The 23,829-nt window shown below is 41.4% G+C and overlaps 1 protein-coding gene and 1 long non-coding RNA gene across 2 annotated transcripts; one reads left to right on the forward strand and one right to left on the reverse strand.

Annotated features, from left to right (window-relative positions):
- The first annotated feature begins 7,500 nt into the window (after positions 1 to 7,500).
- Positions 7,501 to 8,238, forward strand: LOC121840170 (vegetative cell wall protein gp1-like). Its single transcript, XM_042302046.1, has one exon. It carries the CDS (start codon positions 7,501 to 7,503, stop codon positions 8,236 to 8,238), a length of 738 nt encoding a protein of 245 aa, XP_042157980.1.
- An 11,944-nt stretch (positions 8,239 to 20,182) lies between these two features.
- Positions 20,183 to 23,806, reverse strand: LOC121840222. The gene is made up of 2 exons (XR_006079492.1): positions 23,429 to 23,806; positions 20,183 to 23,350 (listed from the first exon to the last, which is right to left on the reverse strand). It is a non-coding gene; the product is annotated as an uncharacterized LOC121840222 (long non-coding RNA).
- Between the last annotated feature and the right edge of the window lie 23 nt (positions 23,807 to 23,829).

Raw genomic sequence — 23,829 nt, forward strand, 5'->3', positions numbered from 1 at the left:
TGGAATAATGCCTGTAAATAAGTGTTAGGTTTTTAGTTAGAGCTGATTATGCCACAATAGATGACAGTAGCAACACGCACCGTGGAGGTTTGAACAATGTTTGCTACTAGAATTTAAGGTGCCATTTTGGGACGATTGCCTAGGTGAGCATTATATATATATGATCTGGCAGCCATCTTGCTTCATGGTTGTGAGTGATTATCAGAGCTGTAGTCAGACTGCTGGTCTCCCTCCTCTTTCAACTGTTCTCTTCATAAAGTATCTTCTGGTCAATCTGTTCACCTCATTGATTGACAAGTCTACAATGCACTGTACATTTCCTAGTTTACTTATTTTGTGTGTGTGTGTCTGCGCGTGTGTGTGTCTGTGTCCATGCTATTGATGGCCTTTGTGAACATTGCAAATAAAATAAAAAGATTGTATTATTGTGGGGAACTGGACTAGGTTTATTATTTCTGTCTGCTTCAGAGTCTCTATGAATAAAACACACACTACCACAGTCAAACGTTTGAACCCATCTACTCCTTCAAGGGTTTTTCTTTATTTGTACTATTTTCTACATTGTAGAATAATAGTGAAGACATCACAACTATGAAACAACACTTATGGAATCATCTAGTAACCAAAAAGTGTTTAATATATCAAAATATATTTTGATTTGTTTGAGATTCTTCAAATAGCCACCCTTTCTTTGCCTTGATGACAGCTTTGCACACTCTTTTGCAATTTTCTCAACCAGCTTCATGAGGGAGTCACCTGGAATTAATTTCGATTAACAGGTGTGCCTTGTTAAAGGTTCATTTTGAATTTATTTCCTTCTTAATGCGTTTGAACCAATCAGGTGTGTTGTGAAAAGGTAGGGGTGGTATACAAGAAGATAGACTTGGTCTTTTACCAAATAGGGCTATGTTATGGCAAGAACAGCTCAAATAAGTAAAGAGAAATGACAGTCCCTTACTTTAAGATGTGAAGGTCAGTCAAACTGGGAAAATTTCAACTTTGAAAGTTTTTCTTCGAGTGAAGTCTTCTGTACTCATGGTACCTAACGTGCTGACCACACCGTGTGCGAACGGCGCAAATATAAATGTACATCTACATGTTATGCAATCATTGCACCCACACTGCTCGCGAGAGTCTGCGTGGCCAGGCACTAAAATAGAACTTGGTTCTATTTGTGATGCTCAACGCGCTGCAAGTCCGGCCTCTCCCATCTCCTCATTGGTTTATAGGACAATATACCCACATCCCATCTCCTCATTGGTTTATAGGAGTATATACCCACGTCCCATCTCCTCATTGGTTTATAGGAGAATATACCCACGTCCCATCTCCTCATTGGTTTATAGGAGAATATACCCACGTCCCATCTCCTCATTGGTTTATAGGAGAATATACCCACGTCCCATCTCCTCATTGGTTTATAGGAGAATATACCCACGTCCCATCTCCTCATTGGTTTATAGGAGTACATACCCACGTCCCATCTCCTCATTGGTTTATAGGAGTATATACCCACGTGCCATCTCCTCATTGGTTTATAGGAGTATATACCCACGTGCCATCTCCTCATTGGTTTATAGGAGTATATACCCACGTCCCATCTCCTCATTGGTTTATAGTTTATTTATAGGAGAATATACCCACGTCCCATCTCCTCATTGGTTTATAGGAGAATATACCCACGTCCCATCTCCTCATTGGTTTATAGGAGAATATACCCACGTCCCATCTCCTCATTGGTTTATAGGAGAATATACATTCTCCTCATTGGTTTATAGGAGTACATACCCACGTCCCATCTCCTCATTGGTTTATAGGAGTATATACCCACGTGCCATCTCCTCATTGGTTTATAGGAGTATATACCCACGTGCCATCTCCTCATTGGTTTATAGGAGTATATACCCACGTGCCATCTCCTCATTGGTTTATAGGAGTATATACCCACGTTCCATCTCCTCATTGGTTTATAGGAGCAAATACCCACGTGGGTGATTGAAAGATGAACTTAGGTCCACGCTCCAGTCGGTTGTAGTATTGCTGTACAGTTGGTTGCCAACCGTCATATAAAGTCCAAACAACAACACAAGAAGCCTGAAGAAAGGATTGCGAGAAACAAATTCAGTTGACCGTTTTATCTGTGGATTAATTGTTGGAGTAGAGGACCTTGTGCATTTCAGGTAAAATAACAACCCAATGTTTTATATCCCAGGACAAATTAGCTAGCAACAACAAGCTAGCTAGCTAAATTGCCATAAATGTTTAATGCTTTTTGACCTGTCCCCAAATTAATATAATTTGTTAAGATATTTGTTTTGATATTTCAACCTGCGTGTCCTGATTTGCTTCTGGTATGGGTGAACAAAATCAACTTGTGTGCAGTTTGTTCAGCATGTGACAATTAGGTGACCTGATTTTTGTCTCATTGATACGATGTTCAGCATCATCATAACATCTAGCTCATGGTATAACTTGCTGTGATGTGTGTAGCAGGAAATGAGGATAACTACCCAGTGACTGGTGATCAGGTGAAGTCATGAATCTGACTGGCAGGTTGGAGTATCAGGCCATGTTGTTGATGTTCTGGCAGTTCTAGTGGACCACAGTATCAAAGTGTTTTCTGTGTCTCAAATGGCACCCTATTCCCAATATAGTGCACTATTTTCGACCTAGGCCAGCCTATAGGGGTCAACGATAGACTAGAATTGTGTCCAAGGGGTGTACCTGTATATCAAGCTGCCTCACACTTCAGGAAACAGGACATTCTGGCTTGGACAAGGCTACTTGCCACAAGGCTCTGGTCAACGGTAGTGCACTATATAGGGAATAGGGTGCCACTGGGCTCTGGTCAACAGTAGTGCACTATATAGGGAATAGGGTGCCACAAGTCTCTGGTCAACCTAGGAAGAAACCTAGAGAGGAACCAGGCTCTGAGGGGTGGCCAGTCCTCTTCTGGCTGTGCCGGGTGGAGATTATAACAGAACATGGCCAAGATGTTCAAATGTTCATAGATGACCAGCATGGTCAAATAATAATTTTCACAGTGGTTGTCGAGGGTGCAACAGGTCAGCACCTCAGGAGTAAATGTCAGTTGGCTTTTCATAGCCGATCATTCAGAGTATCTCTACCTCTCCTGCAGGTCAGGGTCCATAGCTGATCATTGAGAGTATCTCTACCTCTCCTGCAGGTCAGGGTCCATAGCTGATCATTGAGAGTATCTCTACCTCTCCTGCAGGTCAGGGTCCATAGCTGATCATTGAGAGTATCTCTACCTCTCCTGCAGGTCAGGGTCCAGCCTTTATCATTGATGGGAAATATCTTTAAACCTGCTCCTGCAGGTTAGGGTCCATAGCTGATCATTCAGAGTATCTCTACCTCTCCAGAAGGTCAGGGTCCATCTCAGCCGATCATTGAGATGCTATCTGTACCATCACTCCTGCAGGTATAAGACAGGTTTTTTTTTGGAATTGTTAGTTAGTCCATTACTGCATTGAACTCATTCAGAGTATCTCTAACCTGTCCAGATTTGGTTTGAGGTCAGGGTCCATAGCCGATCATTGAGAGTATCTCTACCTCTCCTGCAGGTTAGGGTCCATAGCTGATCATTCAGAGTATCTCTACCTCTCCAGCAGGTCAGGGTCCATAGCCGATCATTGAGAGTATCTCTACCTCTCCTGCAGGTTAGGGTCCATAGCTGATCATTCAGAGTATCTCTACCTCTCCAGAAGGTCAGGGTCCATAGCCGATCATTTAGAGTATCTCTACCTCTCCTGCAGGTCAGGGTCCATAGCTGATCATTGAGAGTATCTCTACCTCTCCTGCAGGTTAGGGTCCATAGCTGATCATTCAGAGTATCTCTACCTCTTCAAGTGATTCCTCTCAACACAAATTCAACAGCGGAGCATCTATTAGCTACACGTTGACGTTCAAACATTCATGTTTCAACCGGAATATAGGGCAGGGGATTCGAAACAAAGAGTTGGATTTAGCTAACGTTTGACTCTCAGCTACAGCCGATGCCAACACCAAGAGGACAGATGACAAATACGATGCCTAGCTAAGTAAGATATGTTTTCTGTAAAACACCCGACAGTGTCGAAGAAACAAACGTTTATTTCTAGTACAGGGGTGTGGAAACGACAGGTCAAGGGTCAGTAAACCAGAGAGGGTGCAAAAAGTCCATAACAGCAGGTAGTCTCAGGGTCCAGGCAGGCAGGGGTCAGTAATTCAGTGAGGTGGGGCAAGGTACAGAACACTAGGCAGGCTCAGGGTCAAAACTGGGAAGGACTATAAAAACAAAAGCTGGTAGGTTTCACGAAAACAAAACGAACTGGCAGCAGACAAACAGAGAACACAGGTATAAATACACTAGGGATAATGGGGAAGATTAGAGACACCTGGGGGATAGACAAGCACAAAGACAGGTGAAACAGATCAGGGTGCGACACCCACATTGCGTATTGCTGGCTAACATACTATAACTTTTCCCTGTATAATGTCCTATGGGTCCCTGCATGTTTCATTACAGGGTCCCTGTAAGTAGTATTAAAGTCCATAATTAACCTGCTCTGGATCCATCAGGCTGCCCATATAGCTTGAAATATACTTATTCATGTTACCTTACTACAACGTATTGATAACTTTACATGTGTAAGGAAAGGGAACGTATATTTTAGGAAGGGTCAAGAAGTTCTAGGTGTGTAGAAAGTTACTTAGTGAGGAAAGTTCATATTCTGTTCAAATACAGTATGTTCCTGTTGAATCTGAATGGTCCTAAGGAGGGAGGCAAAGGGCAACAGTCTGGTTTCAGTTCCTGATAAGGCAGACCAGTTTCTGAGGAACCGGGACCATGAGGGATGTGGAACTCCACTCCAGATAAGGTCAACAGATGGAGTATGTTGTTTCTCCCGGCTGTATGACCCAGTGGTTGAATTAGCTTGGTTTGTCTGTTTGAGTTGTTGTTTTTACTCTGTTTGTTCAGAACCTAACCGGACTCATTCCACCTGTTGAGCCCCACCCTGCCTATTGTAAACCATTTCTCCATCCCATTCCCCCTAGTTACGTTAATTAAGGGGAGAGACTGACTATAATTGATGTAGAAATTATTTTTCCTGTCAATTACTTATTTCCTTATCCACCATCTTGTCCTTCGGCAGATCTCCCAGAAGGTTTGTGCCTCGCTTCATGTTTACTCACAATGTGTTCCCCTTGTTCTCCGTCTTCTTTCGTGACCTGCGCCCCGCCACCATAGTAAAGATGGTTATGACTAACCCTTTGTTCGATTTGTGACTATAACTCCATGTGTGTGTCGGGTGTCGCATGTTACTCAAATATGATAGCCAGTCACAGCACTGCTTTTTGTTACAATGCCAGTGATTGGCTAGCTAAATGACAGTCAGGACCAACGGGACGTTTACACCCCCAGGTAGCTAGCCAGTAGCCACACTGCAACACGGAGGACTTCCCCTCAAGGCGTTTCTTATTTTAGGTAAGAAAGCTAGATAGCTAATTCAGGCTAATTTCAACATGTTTTTTTGATGAACTAATCCATGTAAAGATTTGCCAGTGGATATCTGTAACTCATTTATCTAACGTCACTCATGTAGGAACTAATGTCACACATTACATTCATCCTAGCTACTGTACTATCAACTGGCTTGTTATATTAGGAAGCTGTAGATGCGATTGGAAAACAAATCTATGTATATGATCTATAAAGAGGATAAGGACATTGGGTAGCTAGCTAGCTTATACGCAATAGCATCATAGTCAGGGTCAGACTGTCTGGTCTGTAGCTGCGGTCGTTGCCGTTGACGATGAAGTAGGACAATCTTATTTTATTTTTTTCATGAGCATGGCCTTATTTCTATTACAGCATGTTGGGATGACTGTCATTCATATTCCATTCATCCAGTTCAATGTAACATCTACTGTATAGGTTTAGGCTACTACATGATACTCAGATTTCCCCTGTACCCATCATCAGGTTGCTACAACCTAGCCTATGAATGGACGTTTACAACGCATGTGCACACAGGTGGAGAGTAATCAAGGTGACAGACATTGACCTGTTTAATAGAGAGATCCTTGATGATCACTGTCACGGGTTCTGTTTTATTTGAGTGTTGTTTCCTCAGGTTACCACTGGAGGGCACCCTTACCTTGTTTTCTAGTTTCCAGGTCCCCCTGATTATGTCTTATTGGTTTCACCTGTGTTTAATTACCTTCTCTGTTCACCAGGTTGCCTGGTTATTCAGGATCCTCCGTTGGCCTGTACCGTTGCTTTGGTCTCGTGTTTTATTAGTGTGCTCTTGTCTTGTTTCTTTTAAGACTCTTAAGTAAAAATTCTGGATTTACCCCTACCTCTCCTTGCTTTGTTTCTCTGCGCCTGGGTTCGAGTTCGTACAAGTTTTATTGTCACAAAAACCTGTTCCAGAGCGCTCAGGACCTCAGACTGGGGTGAAGGTTCACTTTCCAACAGGTCAACGACCCTAAGCACACAGCCAAGACAGCGAAGGAGTGGCTTCGGGACAATTCTCTGAATGTCCTTGAGTGGCCCAGTGGGAACCCGGACTTGAACCCGATTTAACGTCTCTGGAGAGACCTGGAAATATCTGTGCAGCGATGCTCCCCATCCATCCTGACAGCGCTTGAGAGGATCTGCAGAGAAGAATGGGAGACACTCCTCAAATACAGGTGTGCCAAGCTTGTAGTACTATACCCAAGACGACTCCAGGCTGTAATCGCTGCCAAAGGTGCTTCGACAAAGTACGGAGTAAAGGGTCTGAATGCTTATGTAAATGTGATATTTCCGATTTTAATTGTGTAATTCATTCGCAAATATTTCTAAAAACCAGTTTTGCTTTGTCATTATGGGGTATTGTATATAAATTCAGTAGAAAAAACAACAGTTTAATCAATTTTAGATTAAGAGAACATAACAAAATCAGAGTGAGTTTTTCCTCAGCTCGATGACCCAGTTCTAATGGAGAAGAACAGTCTGACCCGGTTCTAAAGGAGTAGAACAGCCTGATGACCCGGTTCTAAAGGAGTAGAACAGCCTGATGACCCGGTTCTAAAGGAGTAGAACAGCCTGATGACCCGGTTCTAAAGGAGTAGAACAGCCTGATGACCCGGTTCTAAAGGAGTAGAACAGCCTGATGACCCGGTTCTAAAGGAGTAGAACAGCCTGATGACCCGGTTCTAAAGGAGTAGAACAGCCTGATGACACAGTTCTAAAGGAGAAGAACAGCCCGATGACCCAGAAAAACTTGAACGACTTTACTATCAGGAAAATTACAGTCGGAGAAACACACTTCGAATCAGAGGGGTTCGAAATACACATAAATACGATGGATTGTTTGAAAGACATTTTTTGCAATATCTTTGAGGACACACTGGAGGATGTTAACAACATGACCATCTAGCGAACATCGGACACTGACAACACTGCGCCCAGGACCAGCCCCACCAACCCTAGGCCTGTCCTGGACCAGCCCCATGCAACCCCAGGCCTGTCCTGGACCAGCCCCACCAACCCTAGGCCTGTCCTGGACCAGCCCCATGCAACCCCAGGCCTGTCTTGGACCATTCCCACGCAACCCCAGGCCTGTCTTGGACCATTCCAACGCAACCCCAGGCCTGCCCTGGACCATTCCCACGCAACCCCAGGCCTGCCCTGGACCATTCCCACGCAACCCCAGGCCTGTCCTGGACCATTCCCACGCAACCCCAGGCCTGTCCTGGACCATTCCCACCTGCAACCCCAGGCCTGTCCTGGACCATTCCCACGCAACCCCAGGCCTGTCCTGGACCATTCCCACGCAACCCCAGGCCTGTCCTGGACCATTCCCACGCAACCCCAGGCCTGTCCTGGACCATTCCCACGCAACCCCAGGCCTGTCCTGGACCATTCCCACGCAACCCCAGGCCTGTCCTGGACCATTCCCACGCAACCCCAGGCCTGTCCTGGACCATTCCCACGCAACCCCAGGCCTGTCCTGGACCATTCCCACGCAACCCCAGGCCTGTCCTGGACCATTCCCACGCAACCCCAGGCCTGTCCTGGACCATTCCCACGCAACCCCAGGCCTGTCCTGGACCATTCCCACGCAACCCCAGGCCTGTCCTGGACCATTCCCACGCAACCCCAGGCCTGTCCTGGAGGCCTGTCCTGGACCATTCCCACGCAACCCCAGGCCTGTCCTGGACCATTCCCATGCAACTGCCAGTCATTAGTTTAGTGTTCTAGGTGGGGGGTACTACCAGTCATTAGTTTAGTGTTCTAGGTGGGGGTACTACCAGTCATTAGTTTAGTGTTCTAGGTGGGGGTTACTACCAGTCATTAGTTTAGTGTTCTAGGTGGGGGTTACTACCAGTCATTAGTTTAGTGTTCTAGGTGTGTGTGGGGGGTACTACCAGTCATTAGTTTAGTGTTCTAGGTGTGTGTGTGGGGGGGTACTACCAGTCATTAGTTTAGTGTTCTAGGTGGGGAGGGTACTACCAGTCATTAGTTTAGTGTTCTAGGTGGGGGTACTACCAGTCATTAGTTTAGTGTTCTAGGTGGGGGGTACTACCAGTCATTAGTTTAGTGTTCTAGGTGGGGGTACTACCATTCATTAGTTTAGTGTTCTAGGTGGGGGTACTACCAGTCATTAGTTTAGTGTTCTAGGTGGGGGGTACTACCAGTCATTAGTTTAGTGTTCTAGGTGGGGGTACTACCAGTCATTAGTTTAGTGTTCTAGGTGGGGGTCATTAGTTTAGTGTTCTAGGTACTACCAGTCATTAGTTTAGTGTTCTAGGTGGGGGGGGTACTACCAGTCATTAGTTTAGTGTTCTAGGTGGGGGTACTACCAGTCATTAGTTTAGTGTTCTAGGTGGGGGTACTACCAGTCATTAGTTTAGTGTTCTAGGTGGGGGTACTACCAGTCATTAGTTTAGTGTTCTAGGTGGGGGTACTACCAGTCATTAGTTTAGTGTTCTAGGTGGGGGTACTACCAGTCATTAGTTTAGTGTTCTAGGTGGGGGGTACTACCAGTCATTAGTTTAGTGTTCTAGGTGGGGGTACTACCAGTCATTAGTTTAGTGTTCTAGGTGGGGGGTACTACCAGTCATTAGTTTAGTGTTCTAGGTGGGGGTACTACCAGTCATTAGTTTAGTGTTCTAGGTGGGGGGTACTACCAGTCATTAGTTTAGTGTTCTAGGTGGGGGGTCATTAGTTTAGTGTACTACCAGTCATTAGTTTAGTGTTCTAGGTGGGGGTACTACCAGTCATTAGTTTAGTGTTCTAGGTGGGGGGTACTACCAGTCATTAGTTTAGTGTTCTAGGTGGGGGTACTACCAGTCATTAGTTTAGTGTTCTAGGTGGGGGTACTACCAGTCATTAGTTTAGTGTTCTAGGTGGGGGGTACTACCAGTCATTAGTTTAGTGTTCTAGGTGGGGGTTACTACCAGTCATTAGTTTAGTGTTCTAGGTGGGGGGGTACTACCAGTCACCATAATACATACAACAACAAAAAGAGAGGTCTCTATTCTATTGTCCAAAACAGAAGTATTCTGTACATGTTCAAGTGGAAAAAGAGTTTCAAACGTATTCTGGCTGCAGGGGCAGTATTGAGTAGCTTGGATGAAAGGTGCCCAGAGTAAACTGCCTGCCCCTCAGTCCCAGATGGCAGTATTGAGTAGCTTGGATGAAAGGTGCCCAGAGTAAACTGCCTGCTCCTCAGTCCCAGATGGCAGTATTGAGTAGCTTGGATGAAAGGTGCCCAGAGTAAACTGCCTGCTCCTCAGTCCCAGATGGCAGTATTGAGTAGCTTGGATGAAAGGTGCCCAGAGTAAACTGCCTGCCCCTCAGTCCCCGTTGCTAATATATGCATATAATTAGTAGATTTGGATAGAAAACACTCTGAAGTTTCTGAAACTGTTTGAATGATGTCTGTGAGTATAACAGAACTCGTATGCAGGCAAAAACCTGAGAAGAAATCCAAACAGGAAGTGAGAACTCTGAGGTTGGTCGATTTTCAACCCAGCCCCTACTGAATTCACAGTGGGATATGGATGAAGTTGCACTTCCTAGGGCTTCCACTAGATGTCAACCGTCTTTAGAAACTTGAATGAGGCTTCTACTGTGTTGTGGGGCTGACTGGGAGCTGAATGAGCCAGGTGTCTGGCAGAGAGCCAAGGGCTGGTCATGCGCAATTCACATGATAGCGACCTGCGTACCATGGCTTTTCTACAGACAATGGAATTCTCCGGTTGGAACGTTATTGAAGATTTATGATAAAAACATCCTAAAGATTGATTCTATACTTCGTTTGAAATGTTTCTAAGACCTGTAATATAACTTCTTGAAGTTTTTGTCTGGACGTTATGCTGGACCTGCACGAGCGTTTGGATTTGTATACCTTAGCCCTAACAAAAGTAGCTACATGGACATAAATAATGGACATTATCAAACAAATCAAGCATTTATTGTGGAACTAGGATTCCTGGGAGTGCATTCTGATGAAGATCATCAAAGGTCAGGGAATATTTATAATGTTGTTTCTGATTTCTGTTGACTCCAAAATGGCAGATTTTTTTTCTTTTTCTGAGCGCTGTCTCAGATTATTGCATGGTTTGCTTTTTCCATTAAGTTTTTTTGAAATCTGACACAGCGGTTGCATTAAGGAGAGGTATATCTATAATTCCATGTGTATAACTTGTATTTTCATCACATTTATGACGAGTATTTCTGTTGAATTGATGTGGCTATGCAAAATCACTGGATGTTTTTGGAAATAGTGAAAGTAATGCGCCAATGTAAACTCTGATTTTTTTATATAAACATGAACTTTATCAAACAAAACATACATGTATTGTGTAACATGAAGTCCTATGAGTGTCATCTGATGAAGATCATCAAAGGTTAGTGATTCATTATATCTCTATTTGTGCTTTTTGTGACTCCTCTCTTTGGCTGGAAAAATGGCTGTGTTTTAGATTACCTTTAAAACGGTATAAAATACATGTATGTTTGAGGAATGTTAATTATGAGATTTCTGTTGTTTTGAATTTGGCGCCCTGCACTTTCACTGGCTGTTGTCATATCATCCCGTTATCGGGATTGAAGCCATAAGAGGTTTTTAAGGACAAAGAGGGATGAATCTTGATTTTACTGGTGAAGGTTTCAGAACAAAATATAATATTGAGTAATATTTATGCTCTGAATGAGGAAGACCCCAGACTGCTTATAAATATATTACTGGATATTGGTGACTTTCCCCTGGTACCAGGGCATTACTATAATCAGGTCCCTGATGCATTTTTAGACAAATCCAAAACAGGTCTAACCAGGACCTCTTAAAACTCAAGAAGAAATTAAAACACTGTGTAAAGATGCTGGTCTTTATGATATATGGAGAATGATCAATCCAACTGCTCGGGATTACACTTTTCAAATGGGCTGTTTATTCACGCATCGACTACTTTCTGATCTCTCATAAAGTGGGTGCTTGCAGTGTGGGCACGATAGCTATGACAGTCCCATTGATCTGACCGTTTGAATAGGAAAATGTAAATGTTTGGCGAATGAACACCAGCCTCTTACAGTGCGAAACAGGTACATGTCTGGGAAACGTTTTTTAAAGCTTCCATACGCGGAGTAATGATACAATGATAAGCTACTATTAAGAAGTTAGACGAACAGAACATGGATCAACTTGAAACAGAGCTCCAAACGCTAGACAGGTCAAATTGGTTCAATACTTTATTAAATAAAAAAAGCTGAATATTCCTGAACTGTACTGAAGCAGAGATGGTATGAATCAGGTGAAAAGGCAGAAAGTCAATTTAAATTTGGAGAAGCAGATCGACGAGTAGGTGGAATCAGAAACAAGACCGAGCAAGCTGATTACCAATCATAAAGAAATAAACAATATATTTTGAGACTTCTATCGGGAACTTTATACTTCAGACATTCCTTTAGATATACAGAAAGCAGAGTCATTCTTTCAGAATTTGCGACTTCCTAAACTAACAGAGGAAGACAGAAATTGGCTCGACCGCCCCATTACAAGCACCCAGTGGTAAAACAGGGTTTTCAGAATATTATTTCATTTATGTACAATGAGCCCAAATCCATAGTAGTCACTAACAGACTACGATCATCTCCATTTTCAGTAGGACGAGGCATGAAAAACAGTGACTGTCTGTCACCTATCCTATTTATTATAGCAATAGAACCACTAGCCGAAGCCATTAGGCTGCATCAGTCAACGGGTTAATATGGGAGGTAGGGAGAATAAACTACTGCTTTATGCAGACAACATATTACTATTCATGTCAGACTCCCAACTCTCCATAAAAACCTTTTAATGGTCCTAGTTAATGCATTCTCAGAGATATCGGGCTATAAAGTAAACTGGACCAAATCTGAAGTAATGCACCTGTAAAAACAATGTCTGAGAAATGACTTCCTCAGCTGGAGAATTCAATGAGTCCCTAAAAACTTGAGGTACCTGGGGATCTATTTAAATCCTGGTCTAGAAAACAGGATTTCTGAAAACCTTGACCCACTATTGAACAAAATTCAGCTCCAGTTTAAGAGCTGGACTAAGCTATAAATCTCATTATGGGGTAGGATACAGCATTACGTCATCAGCATGTTACCACTGTCCATACCTGTCAATACTTAAAAAAATAATAATATCCATAGACAAAATGATTACTGAGTTTATTTGGGTCAGTAAAAGGTCCAGGAGGAAACGAGCGAGATTACAGGAAACGACTGAGAAGGGAGGATTAAAGCTCCCTAACATGCCATTATATCAAGAAGCCTCTGTAGCTGTTCAAATAGGCTCTCTCTTTACTGAGAACTCATAGGCTCTCTCTTTATTGAGAACTCTAGTAGGCTCTCCCTTTATTGAGAACTCTAATAGGCTCTCTCTTTATTGAGAACTCTAGTAGGCTCTCTCTTTATTGAGAACTCTAATAGGCTCTCCCTTTATTGAGAACTCTAATAGGCTCTCTCTTTACTGAGAACTCTAGTAGGCTCTCTCTTTATTGAGAACTCATAGGCTCTCTCTTTACTGAGAACTCATAGGCTCTCTCTTTATTGAGAACTCTAATAGGCTCTCTCTTTATTGAGAACTCTAGTAGGCTCTCTCTTTATTGAGAACTCTAGTAGGCTCTCTCTTTATTGAGAACTCTAATAGGCTCTCTCTTTATTGAGAACTCTAGTAGGCTCTCTCTTTATTGAGAACTCTAGTAGGCTCTCTCTTTATTGAGAACTCTAGTAGGCTCTCTCTTTATTGAGAACTCTAATAGGCTCTCTCTTATTGAGAACTCCAATTTGAAGAACTAAAATTCCCCAATCGCAACAAAATGTGGGACTGCAGAATTAATGTCCCACAAAGAGGAAGATTCATGAGAGAAATATTGAGAACTCTAATAGGCTCTCTCTTTATTGAGAACTCTAATAAGCTCTCTCTTTACTGAGAACTCTAATAGGCTCTCTCTTTATTGAGAACTCTAATAAGCTCTCTCTTTATTGAGAACTCTAATAGGCTCTCTCTTTATTGAGAACTCTAATAGGCTCTCTCTTTATTGAGAACGCTAATAGGCTCTCTCTTTACTGAGAACTCTAATAGGCTCTCTCTTTATTGAGAACTCTAATAAGCTCTCTCTTTATTGAGAACTCTAATAGGCTCTCTCTTTATTGAGAACTCTAAGCTCTCTCTTTATTGAGAACTCTAATAGGCTCTCTTTTTATTGAGAACTCTAGGCTCTCTCTTTATTGAGAAATCTAATAGGCTCTTTCTTTATTGAGAACTCTAATAGGCTCTCTCTTTATTGAGAACTCTAATAGGCTCTCTTTATTGAGAACTCTTAATAGGCTCTCTTTACTGAGAACTCTAATAGGCTCTCTCTTTACTGAGAACTCTAATAGGCTCTCTCTTTACTGAGAACTCTAATAGGCTCTCTCTATTGAGAACTCTAATAGGCTCTCTCTTTATTGAGAACTCTAATAGGCTCTCTCTTTATTGAGAACTCTAATAGGCTCTCTTTATTGAGAACTCTTAATAGGCTCTCTTTACTGAGAACTCTAATAGGCTCTCTCTTTATTGAGAACTCTAATAGGCTCTCTCTTTACTGAGAACTCTAATAGGCTCTTTCTTTATTGAGAACTCTTAATAGGCTCTCTTTACTGAGAACTCTAATAGGCTCTCTCTTTACTGAGAACTCTAATAGGCTCTCTCTTTATTGAGAACTCCAATAGGCCAATTTGGGTGGACATGGAAGAGGAACTAAATTCCCCAATCGGAGCATCAGATTATTTGAGTCAACAAAATGTGGGACTGCAGAATGCAATAATGTCCCATACAAAGAAATATATGGAGTCAGATTCATGAGAGAAATCTTCACCTTTCTTGACAAGCTCTGCTTCATTATGGAACTACAATGAAACTAGGGGGACACATGGTTTCCTGGAAAGGCTGGTATAGAAAGGGGATAGAGAACATTGGTTGTCTCTATCAAGAAAACACCTTTACCTCTTTTGAAGAACTAAAGTTCAAGTATAATTTACAGAGAAACAAGACTTTTGGAGATTTCTCCAGTTTGGAGATTGTATATTTTAAGGTAGGACAGAATAACAACACATGTTCTGTACATTCTGATATAAGTGTTAAGATACCACATACCTGCAGAGCTTACATATAGCCAATTTATAGGTGGACTTGGGGGAACTTGTAAGGGCCTAAAAGCCGTATGGGGGAAAAAAGACCTGGAGGTAACATCTGGAGAGGAGGAGTAGAATATAAGAGTACAACAGATGCTCCTTCCTATGAGAGATGCCTGGTCCTTCCTATGAGAGATGCCTGGTCCTTCCTATGAGAGATGCCTGGTCCTTCCTATGAGAGATGCCTGGTCCTTCATATGAGAGATGCCTGGTCCTTCATATGAGAGATGCCTGGTCCTTCCTATGAGAGATGCCTGGTCCTTCCTATGAGAGATGCCTGGTCCTTCCTATGAGAGATGCCTGGTCCTTCCTATGAGAGATGCCTGGTCCTTCCTATGAGAGATGCCTGGTCCTTCCTATGAGAGATGCCTGGTCCTTCCTATGAGAGATGCCTGGTCCTTCCTATGAGAGATGCCTGGTCCTTCCTATGAGAGATGCCTGGTCCTTCCTATGAGAGATGCCTGGTCCTTCCTATGAGAGATGCCTGGTCCTTCCTATGAGAGATGCCTGGTCCTTCCTATGAGAGATGCCTGGTCCAAGCTGATTCAATTTTTTCAAAAGTGTTCAATAGGATTTATTGAACTTCTCTGAGGTTGAACAGAATAGGTTTGATAGAATCCAGTCTATGCTGTACAGGTGACATGATTCATATGTTCTGTGACTGTCCAAACTTTACATACCTTTTTGGCAGAAGGTAATGGAAAATATTAGGGATAATCTGGGTACCACAATACCTGCAAAATCCTGCTTTCCTATTATTGAATATCACTAAGGATTTTGATAGACTGAAAAGCTCATGTTTAAACTGGCTAAAAGATGCTCTAACCACAGCCAGCCCCATTGAAACACTGGAGGGAGGAGGACCCTCCCTCATATAAGGAATGGTACATAGCCTTGGCAGAAACAGCATTATTATTATTGTTGTTACGGCAACCGCACCGCCCACAACCGCAGGGCTCTCCAGAGGGTGGTGCAGTTACCCCATTACCCCATTTACCTGGGGCAAACTTCCCGCCCTCCTGGACACCTACAGCACCCGATGCCACAGGAAGGCCAAAAAGATAATCAAGGACCGAGAGGCTGAAAAACAGCTTCTATCTCAAGGCCGTCAGACTGCTAAACCGCCATCACTAGCACATCAGAGGTGGCTGCCGATAGACTAGGAATCACTTTTAAATGGAACACTAGCCTCTGTAATAACGTCTCCATAGTCTAGCATTACTCACCTCACATGTATAAACTGCATTCCACACTATTCTATGATGCTGCCACCCCCGTGCTTCACGGTTGTGATGGTGTTCTTTGGCTTGCAAGCCTCCCCCTTTTTCCTCAAAAAAATGTGTTGTGTTGTATTGTAGATATGTAGTGGTGTAATAATGTGTTGTATTGTAGATATGTAGTGGTAGAGTAGTGGTGTAATAATGTGTTGTATTGTAGATATGTAGTGGTGTAATAATGTGTTGTATTGTAGATATGTAGTGGTAGAGTAGTGGTGTAATAATGTGTTGTATTGTAGATATGTAGTGGTGTAGTAATGTGTTGTATTGTAGATATGTAGTGGTGTAATAATGTGTTGTATTGTAGATATGTAGTGGTAGAGTAGTGGTGTAATAATGTGTTGTATTGTAGATATGTAGTGGTAGAGTAGTGGTGTAATAATGTGTTGTATTGTAGATATGTAGTGGTGTTATAATGTGTTGTATTGTAGATATGTAGTGGTAGAGTAGTGGTGTTATAATGTGTTGTATTGTAGATATGTAGTGGTAGAGTAGTGGTGTTATAATGTGTTGTATTGTAGATATGTAGTGGTGTTATAATGTGTTGTATTGTAGATATATAGTGGTATATATGTAGTGGTAGAGTAGTGGTGTAATAATGTGTTGTATTGTAGATATGTAGTGGTAGAGTAGTGGTGTAATAATGTGTTGTATTGTAGATATGTAGTGGTGTTATAATGTGTTGTATTGTAGATATGTAGTGGTGTAATGATGTGTTGTATTGTAGATATGTAGTGGTGTAATAATGTGTTGTATTGTAGATATGTAGTGGTGTTATAATGTGTTGTATTGTAGATATATAGTGGTAGAGTAGTGGTGTTATAATGTGTTGTATTGTAGATATGTAGTGGTGTAATAATGTGTTGTATTGTAGATATGTAGTGGTAGAGTAGTGGTGTAATAATGTGTTGTAGATATATAGTGGTGTTATAATGTGTTGTAGATATATAGTGGTAGAGTAGTGGTGTAGTAATGTGTTGTATTGTAGATATGTAGTGGTGTAATGATGTGTTGTATTGTAGATATGTAGTGGTGTAATAATGTGTTGTAGATATATAGTGGTAGAGTATTGGTGTAGTAATGTGTTGTATTGTAGATATGTAGTGGTGTAATGATGTGTTGTATTGTAGATATGTAGTGGTGTAATAATGTGTTGTAGATATATAGTGGTGTTATAATGTGTTGTATTGTAGATATATAGTGGTAGAGTAGTGGTGTAATAATGTGTTGTATTGTAGATATGTAGTGGTAGAGTAGTGGTGTAGTAATGTGTTGTATTGTAGATATGTAGTGGTGTAATAATGTGTTGTATTGTAGATATGTAGTGGTAGAGTAGTGGTGTAATAATGTGTTGTAGATATATAGTGGTAGAGTAGTGGTGTAGTAATGTGTTGTATTGTAGATATGTAGTGGTGTAATAATGTGTTGTATTGTAGATATGTAGTGGTAGAGTAGTGGTGTTATAATGTGTTGTATTGTAGATATGTAGTGGTGTAATAATGTGTTGTATTGTAGATATGTAGTGGTAGAGTAGTGGTGTTATAATGTGTTGTATTGTAGATATGTAGTGTTGTAATAATGTGTTGTATTGTAGATATGTAGTGGTAGAGTAGTGGTGTTATAATGTGTTGTATTGTAGATATGTAGTGGTGTAATAATGTGTTGTATTGTAGATATGTAGTGGTAGAGTAGTGGTGTAATAATGTGTTGTAGATATGTAGTGGTAGAGTAGTGGTGTTATAATGTATTGTAGATATGTAGTGGTGTAATAATGTATTGTATTGTAGATATGTAGTGGTAGATATGTAGTGGTAGAGTAGTGGTGTAATGATGTGTTGTATTGTAGATATGTAGTGGTGTAATAATGTATTGTATTGTAGATATGTAGTGGTAGAGTAGTGGTGTTATAATGTGTTGTATTGTAGATATGTAGTGGTGTAATAATGTATTGTATTGTAGATATGTAGTGGTAGATTTGTAGTGGTAGAGTAGTGGTGTAATAATGTGTTGTATTGTAGATATGTAGTGGTGTAATAATGTATTGTAGATATGTAGTGGTGTAATAATGTGTTGTATTGTAGATATGTAGTGGTAGAGTAGTGGTGTAATAATGTGTTGTATTGTAGATACAGTTGAGGTGGGAAGTTTACATACACACCTTAGCCAAATACATTGAAACTTTTTTTTAGGTCAGTTAAGATCACCACTTTATTTTAAGAATGTGAAATGTTAGAATATTAGTTGAGAGAATTATTTATTTCAGCTTTTCTTTCTTTCATCACATTCCCAGTGGGTTAGACGTTTACATACACTCAATTCATATTTGGTAGCATTGCCTTTAAATTGTTTAACTTGGGTCAAACGTTTCGGGTAGCCTTCCACAAGCTTCCCACAATAAATTGGGTGAATTTTGGCCCATTCCTCCTGACAGAGCTGGTCTGAGTCATGTTTGTAGGCCTCCTTGCTTGCACATTTCAGTTCTTTCTACACATTTTCTATAGGATTGAGGTCAGGGCTTTGTGATGGCCACTCCAATACCTTGACTTTGTTGTCCTTAAGCCATTTTGCCACAACTTTGGAAGTATGCTTGGGGTCATTGTCCATTTGGAAGACACAAGCTTTAACTTCCTGACTGATGTCTTGAGATGTTGCTTCAATATATCCACATAATTTTACTACCTCATGATGCCATCTATTTTGTGAAGTGCACCAGTTCCTCCTGCAGCAAAGCACCCCCAACATGATGCTACCACCCCCATGCTTCACAGTTGGGATGGTGTTCTTCGGCTTGCAAGCCTCTGCCTTTTTCCTCCAAACCTAACAATGGTCATTATGGCCAAACAGTTCTATTTTTGTTTCATCAGACCAGAGGACATTTCTTCATAAAGTACAATCAAACCGTAGCCTAACCCTAACCCTTTTTCATGGTGGTTTTGGAGCAGTGGCTTCTTCCTTGCTGAGTGGCCTTTCAGGTTATGTCGATATAGGACTCGTTTTACTGTGGATATAGATACTTTTGTGCCTGTTTCCTCCAGCATCTTCACAAGGTCCTTTGCTGTTGTTCTGGGATTGATTTGCACTTTTCTCACCAAAATACGTTCATCTCTAGGAGACAGAATGCGTCTCCTTCCTGAGCGGTATGACGGCTGCGTGGTCCCATGGTGTTTATACTTGCGTACTATTGTTTGTACAGATGAACGTGGTACCTTCAGGCATTTGGAATTTGCTCCCAAGGATGAACCAGACTTGTGGAGATCTACAATTTCTTTTCTGAGGTCATGGCTGATTTATTCTGATTTTCCCATGATGTCAAGCAAAGAGGCACTGAGTTTGAAGGTAGACCTTGAAATACATCCACAATTGACTCAAATGATGTCAATTAGCCTATCAGAAGCTTCTAAAGCCATGACTTCATTTTCTGAAGTTTTCCAAGCTGTTTAAAGGCACAGTCAACTTAGTGTATGTAAACTTTTCACCAACTGGAATTGTGATACAGTGACAATTGTGAAATAATCTGTCTGTACATTTTTTGGGGAAAAAATTACTTTTGTCATGCACCAAGTAGATGTCCTAACCGACTTGCCAAAACTATAGTTTGTTAACAAGACATTTGTGGAGTGGTTGAAAAATGAGATTTAATGACTCCAACCTAAGTATATGTAAACTTCCGACTTCAACTGTAGGTAGTGGTGTAATAATGTGTTTCCTGTTTGGTCCCCAGGGAGAGGATGGAGATCCGTAAATAAAAACACAAAAACAATTATGGGGTGTTGCCTTTAGAGGGCAGAACAGAATAGACAGTTGGTGCTTTGTAGCGGTGAGCAGTGTGATTGGGTAAAAGGACAGTCAGTTTGTAGCGGTGAGCAGTGTGATTGGGTAAAAGGACAGTCAGTTTGTAGAGGTGAGCAGTGTGATTGGGTAAAAGGACAGTCAGTTTGTAGAGGTGAGCAGTGTGATTGGGTAAAAGGACAGTCAGTTTGTAGAGGTGAGCAGCGTGATTGGGTAAAAGGACAGTCAGTTTGTAGAGGTGAGCAGTGTGATTGGGTAAAAGGACAGTCAGTTTTGAGCGGTTAAATGTAGTGCACTATATAGGGCATAGGGTGCCATTACAGACACACAGTTGAGACGGGTTTGATTGAGAGCGTGTGAGGGAGAGCCAAGAAGACAGGAAGACTGGAGGACTGAGGACAGTACAGAGGTCATGACATTTATTCAAGGCATGCTACAATTATAGTTGGGATTCTGGTGTAATAATTATAATAATAAGGATTATGATAATCATAGTAATAATCAATTCAAAAACATGAATGAAAATGTTTCTATATAAAATACAGAAACTCCACTCAACCATGCACCGCAAAAAATTTGAAAATATGTTTCTTTAATAGTTTTAATCTATTTGCATTCTGATTACATCAACTCGTAAAGGAAACCTGTTGTTTCTCACCCCAAACCTTCCATCCCCACGACGTCACACACACTGCTTTACAAATCAAACCTGGTATTATATCAAAATACACAAGACAAGTTGTTTTTTCATGTGCTCATCTTCAAATACAAAAAATAAAACGTCCATGTCTTGTTGTTGTTTGTAGCTATCTTGGCCTCATTAACCTTTTTCTTGGCCAGACTAGGAAAAAAAGGACATGTTTGATTACAGCATTTGTTGTTTTATTTTGGTTGTGAAACATTGGACTATTAGCTTTAGTCTCCATTCAGTCTGTATCGCTGAAGTGGTCAAATTAAAAGGCCATTTTCTGATTGAGCCGACACAGGCGGCGTTTACCGTGAACGCAGCTCCACTAACGCGGGAATGTTGACATTTAAACGAAATCGCGATGTTAAGGCCGAATCTCCCCAATACGGATTGAATAGAAACCCAGGTCTGTTATCAAGACGCGCCGTGATGAGACGAAGAAAAACACAAAAAGAAAAAACAGAATGAAATCAGATCAGAAGAGATACTACTACGTCCCAAATGGAACCCCGTCGCCTACAGATAGCACTCATTGGGGAACGTAAATAGGGGATAGAGTCCCATTTGGGATGCGGCCTGACTAGGTGCTGTGCAAATATAAGCCTCTTTAAAATGTATCATCTCTCCCTTTAATAATAATGGAACAGGAAATCAATTGAACTTCTTAATTGTCTCCCATATAATTCAGTGATTTAAAGTAATGGTAGAATGTCAGGAAACACTTCAAACATTCATCAGAATCTCTGAGTCTGGACGCAAAACGGTAAAGCAAATCTACTGTAGCGAATTCGAGGGGTAGCCCCGTGTGGGACTCGAGCCCGGGTCCAGCGAAGGACGCTACTCTGTCATCATGACAGTTCGTTCTAATAGAGGAATCAATTCCTTTGGTTTCAGTGCTAAAGGTTACATTTAGTTAGGTTTTTTTTTTGTGTTTTGAGGGTAAGTGGGAACAAATGGGCAAGCCTGGTATCCAACCTAATATCATTACATTTCTGTAGTGAGCACAGCGTTCAGTCTGGTTGGACCAGGCTAGGAATGGACTCCATTTTTTTGTTGTTGATGGAAGCAACGATCTCGTCTTGAGCAATGACGGACTTTCATTTAAATAATAGCGATGGAGGATGGAACAAGGAGATGAATAACAGATCAATGAAAGGCACATCAACTTTGGTCCGGTTTGTTTTTTGTTGTTTGTGACGATTGAGTATTAAAAAAAAACATGAGGATTTTAGTGTCTCAGCCCGTTTGATAATGTAAAATGTTAGTCACAATTGAAATAAAAAGCATAAAGTCTTTCATCATGGCTGAACTATGCTGCCTGAGTTAAGATGTGACTTGGTCTACCTCCCAAATGGCACCCTATTCCCCATTTAGTGCACTACTTTTTACCAGTGGCCCTACATGGGGAACAGGATGCCATTTGGGATTGCAAACCTTGAAACTATTCAGTCGGGACAGAGATGTAGAGAGCGCCGTGTGGTTCGATCTGAAGGTTAGAGAGAGACATAGAACATTCAGACATTCTAGAATAATCCGCTTTCACGACGATACAAAAGGTTTAGAGTCATGTCTGGCTTCTTTCCTATTCAGAAATGAAAAAGGTTTTCAATAACATCGCCTATGAGACGTGAGAGAATCAATCCACGGAAAGATACGTAGGATGAAGACCACGACCGAGGCAGCTCAGTAGCTCTGATCCAGGGCGTCACTTAAACTCCCTGGACCCGAGCTAAACTAAGACTTCTGCATAAATAACCAGGATGGTGGTTTATGAGGTTCACAGTCTGAACCAGCCCTCAGACACCACAGTCCTATTCCCTGTATACTATTCCTCACTATTTTTGATGCACCCAACAGCATTGGGCCGAGGTCAGTGCCCGGGTCAGAAGTACTGCACTATATATAGAACATAGCTTGCTACTGAGGACGCATCCTCAGGGGTTTTCAGCAACAAAAAAACAAACAACTGTTGTTGTGAAAAACAGAGCGACAGACAACCATAACCAGTTTTTTACCTTTTAAAGAAAATATTCTAATAAAACACGTTATCACTGCAGATCAAATGAAAAATACCCTCTAATGAATAATATGAGAAACAAGTCAAATAAGATTACAGCTAAAAAGAAAACGAGATGGGAGATTTTCTAAAACAGCTTCACTCAAAAACAGCGAAATGTAGGAAAACCTGAAATGACCTGAGAGGGTTGTTGTGGGCCTCAACATCAGAGGAATAAGTGAACCTAGGTAACGTACGTATCACATAGGCTATGTACGTTAGAATAACATTATACCCTATCCAGGTGTATTTTAAAATGAACTGATAACCAGTCAACAGTAGTGCACTATATAGGGAATAGGGTACGATTTGGTACCCCAGCATCTTTCAAACATTGAGTGAAACACTACCACTGATTGTCCCTCAATGTGTATTGTGTAATCAGCTCACTACAAACACACTAACTGTAGAAACTGGCTTCACTTCTACTGTAGAAACTGGCTTCACTTCTAACTGTAGAAACTGGTTTCACTTCTACTGTAGAAACTGGCTTCACTTCTAACTGTAGAAACTGGTTTCACTTCTACTGTAGAAACTGGCTTCACTTCTAACTGTAGAAACTGGCTTCACTTCTAACTGTAGAAATTGGTTTCACTTCTAACTGTAGAAACTGGTTTCACTTCTAACTGTAGAAACTGGCTTCACTTTTAACTGTAGAAACTGGCTTCACTTTTACTGTAGAAACTGGCTTCACTTTTACTGTAGAAACTGGCTTCACTTCTACTGTAGAAACTGGCTTCACTTCTACTGTAGAAACTGGCTTCACTTCTACTGTAGAAACTGGCTTCACTTCTAACTGTAGAAACTGGCTTCACTTCTAACTGTAGAAACTGGCTTCACTTCTACTATAGAAACTGGTTTCACTTTTATTTTACTGTAGAAACTGGTTTCACTTCTACTGTAGAAACTGGCTTCACTTCTAACTGTAGAAACTGGCTTCACTTCTAACTGTAGAAACTGGTTTCACTTCTAACTGTAGAAACTGGTTTCACTTCGACTGTAGAAACTGGCTTCACTTCTAACTGTAGAAACTGGCTTCACTTCTACTGTAGAAACTGGCTTCACTTCTACTGTAGAAACTGGTTTCACTTCTAACTGTAGAAACTGGTTTCACTTCTACTGTAGAAACTGGTTTCACTTCTACTGTAGAAACTGGCTTCACTTCTAACTGTAGAAACTGGTTTCACTTCTAACTGTAGAAACTGGCTTCACTTCTAACTTTAGAAACTGGCTTCACTTCTAACTGTAGAAACTGGCTTCACTTCTAACTGTAGAAACTGGCTTCACTTCTAACTGCTGG

The sequence above is a fragment of the Oncorhynchus tshawytscha genome, linkage group LG20, assembly GCF_018296145.1.
Source record: "Oncorhynchus tshawytscha isolate Ot180627B linkage group LG20, Otsh_v2.0, whole genome shotgun sequence".
Taxonomy (NCBI): Eukaryota; Metazoa; Chordata; class Actinopteri; order Salmoniformes; family Salmonidae; genus Oncorhynchus; species Oncorhynchus tshawytscha.

Coding starts and splice junctions, on each gene's coding strand:
- LOC121840170 (XM_042302046.1), top strand. CDS start 7,501: ATGCAACCCCAGGCCTGTCCTGGACCAGCCCCACCAACCCTAGGCCTG.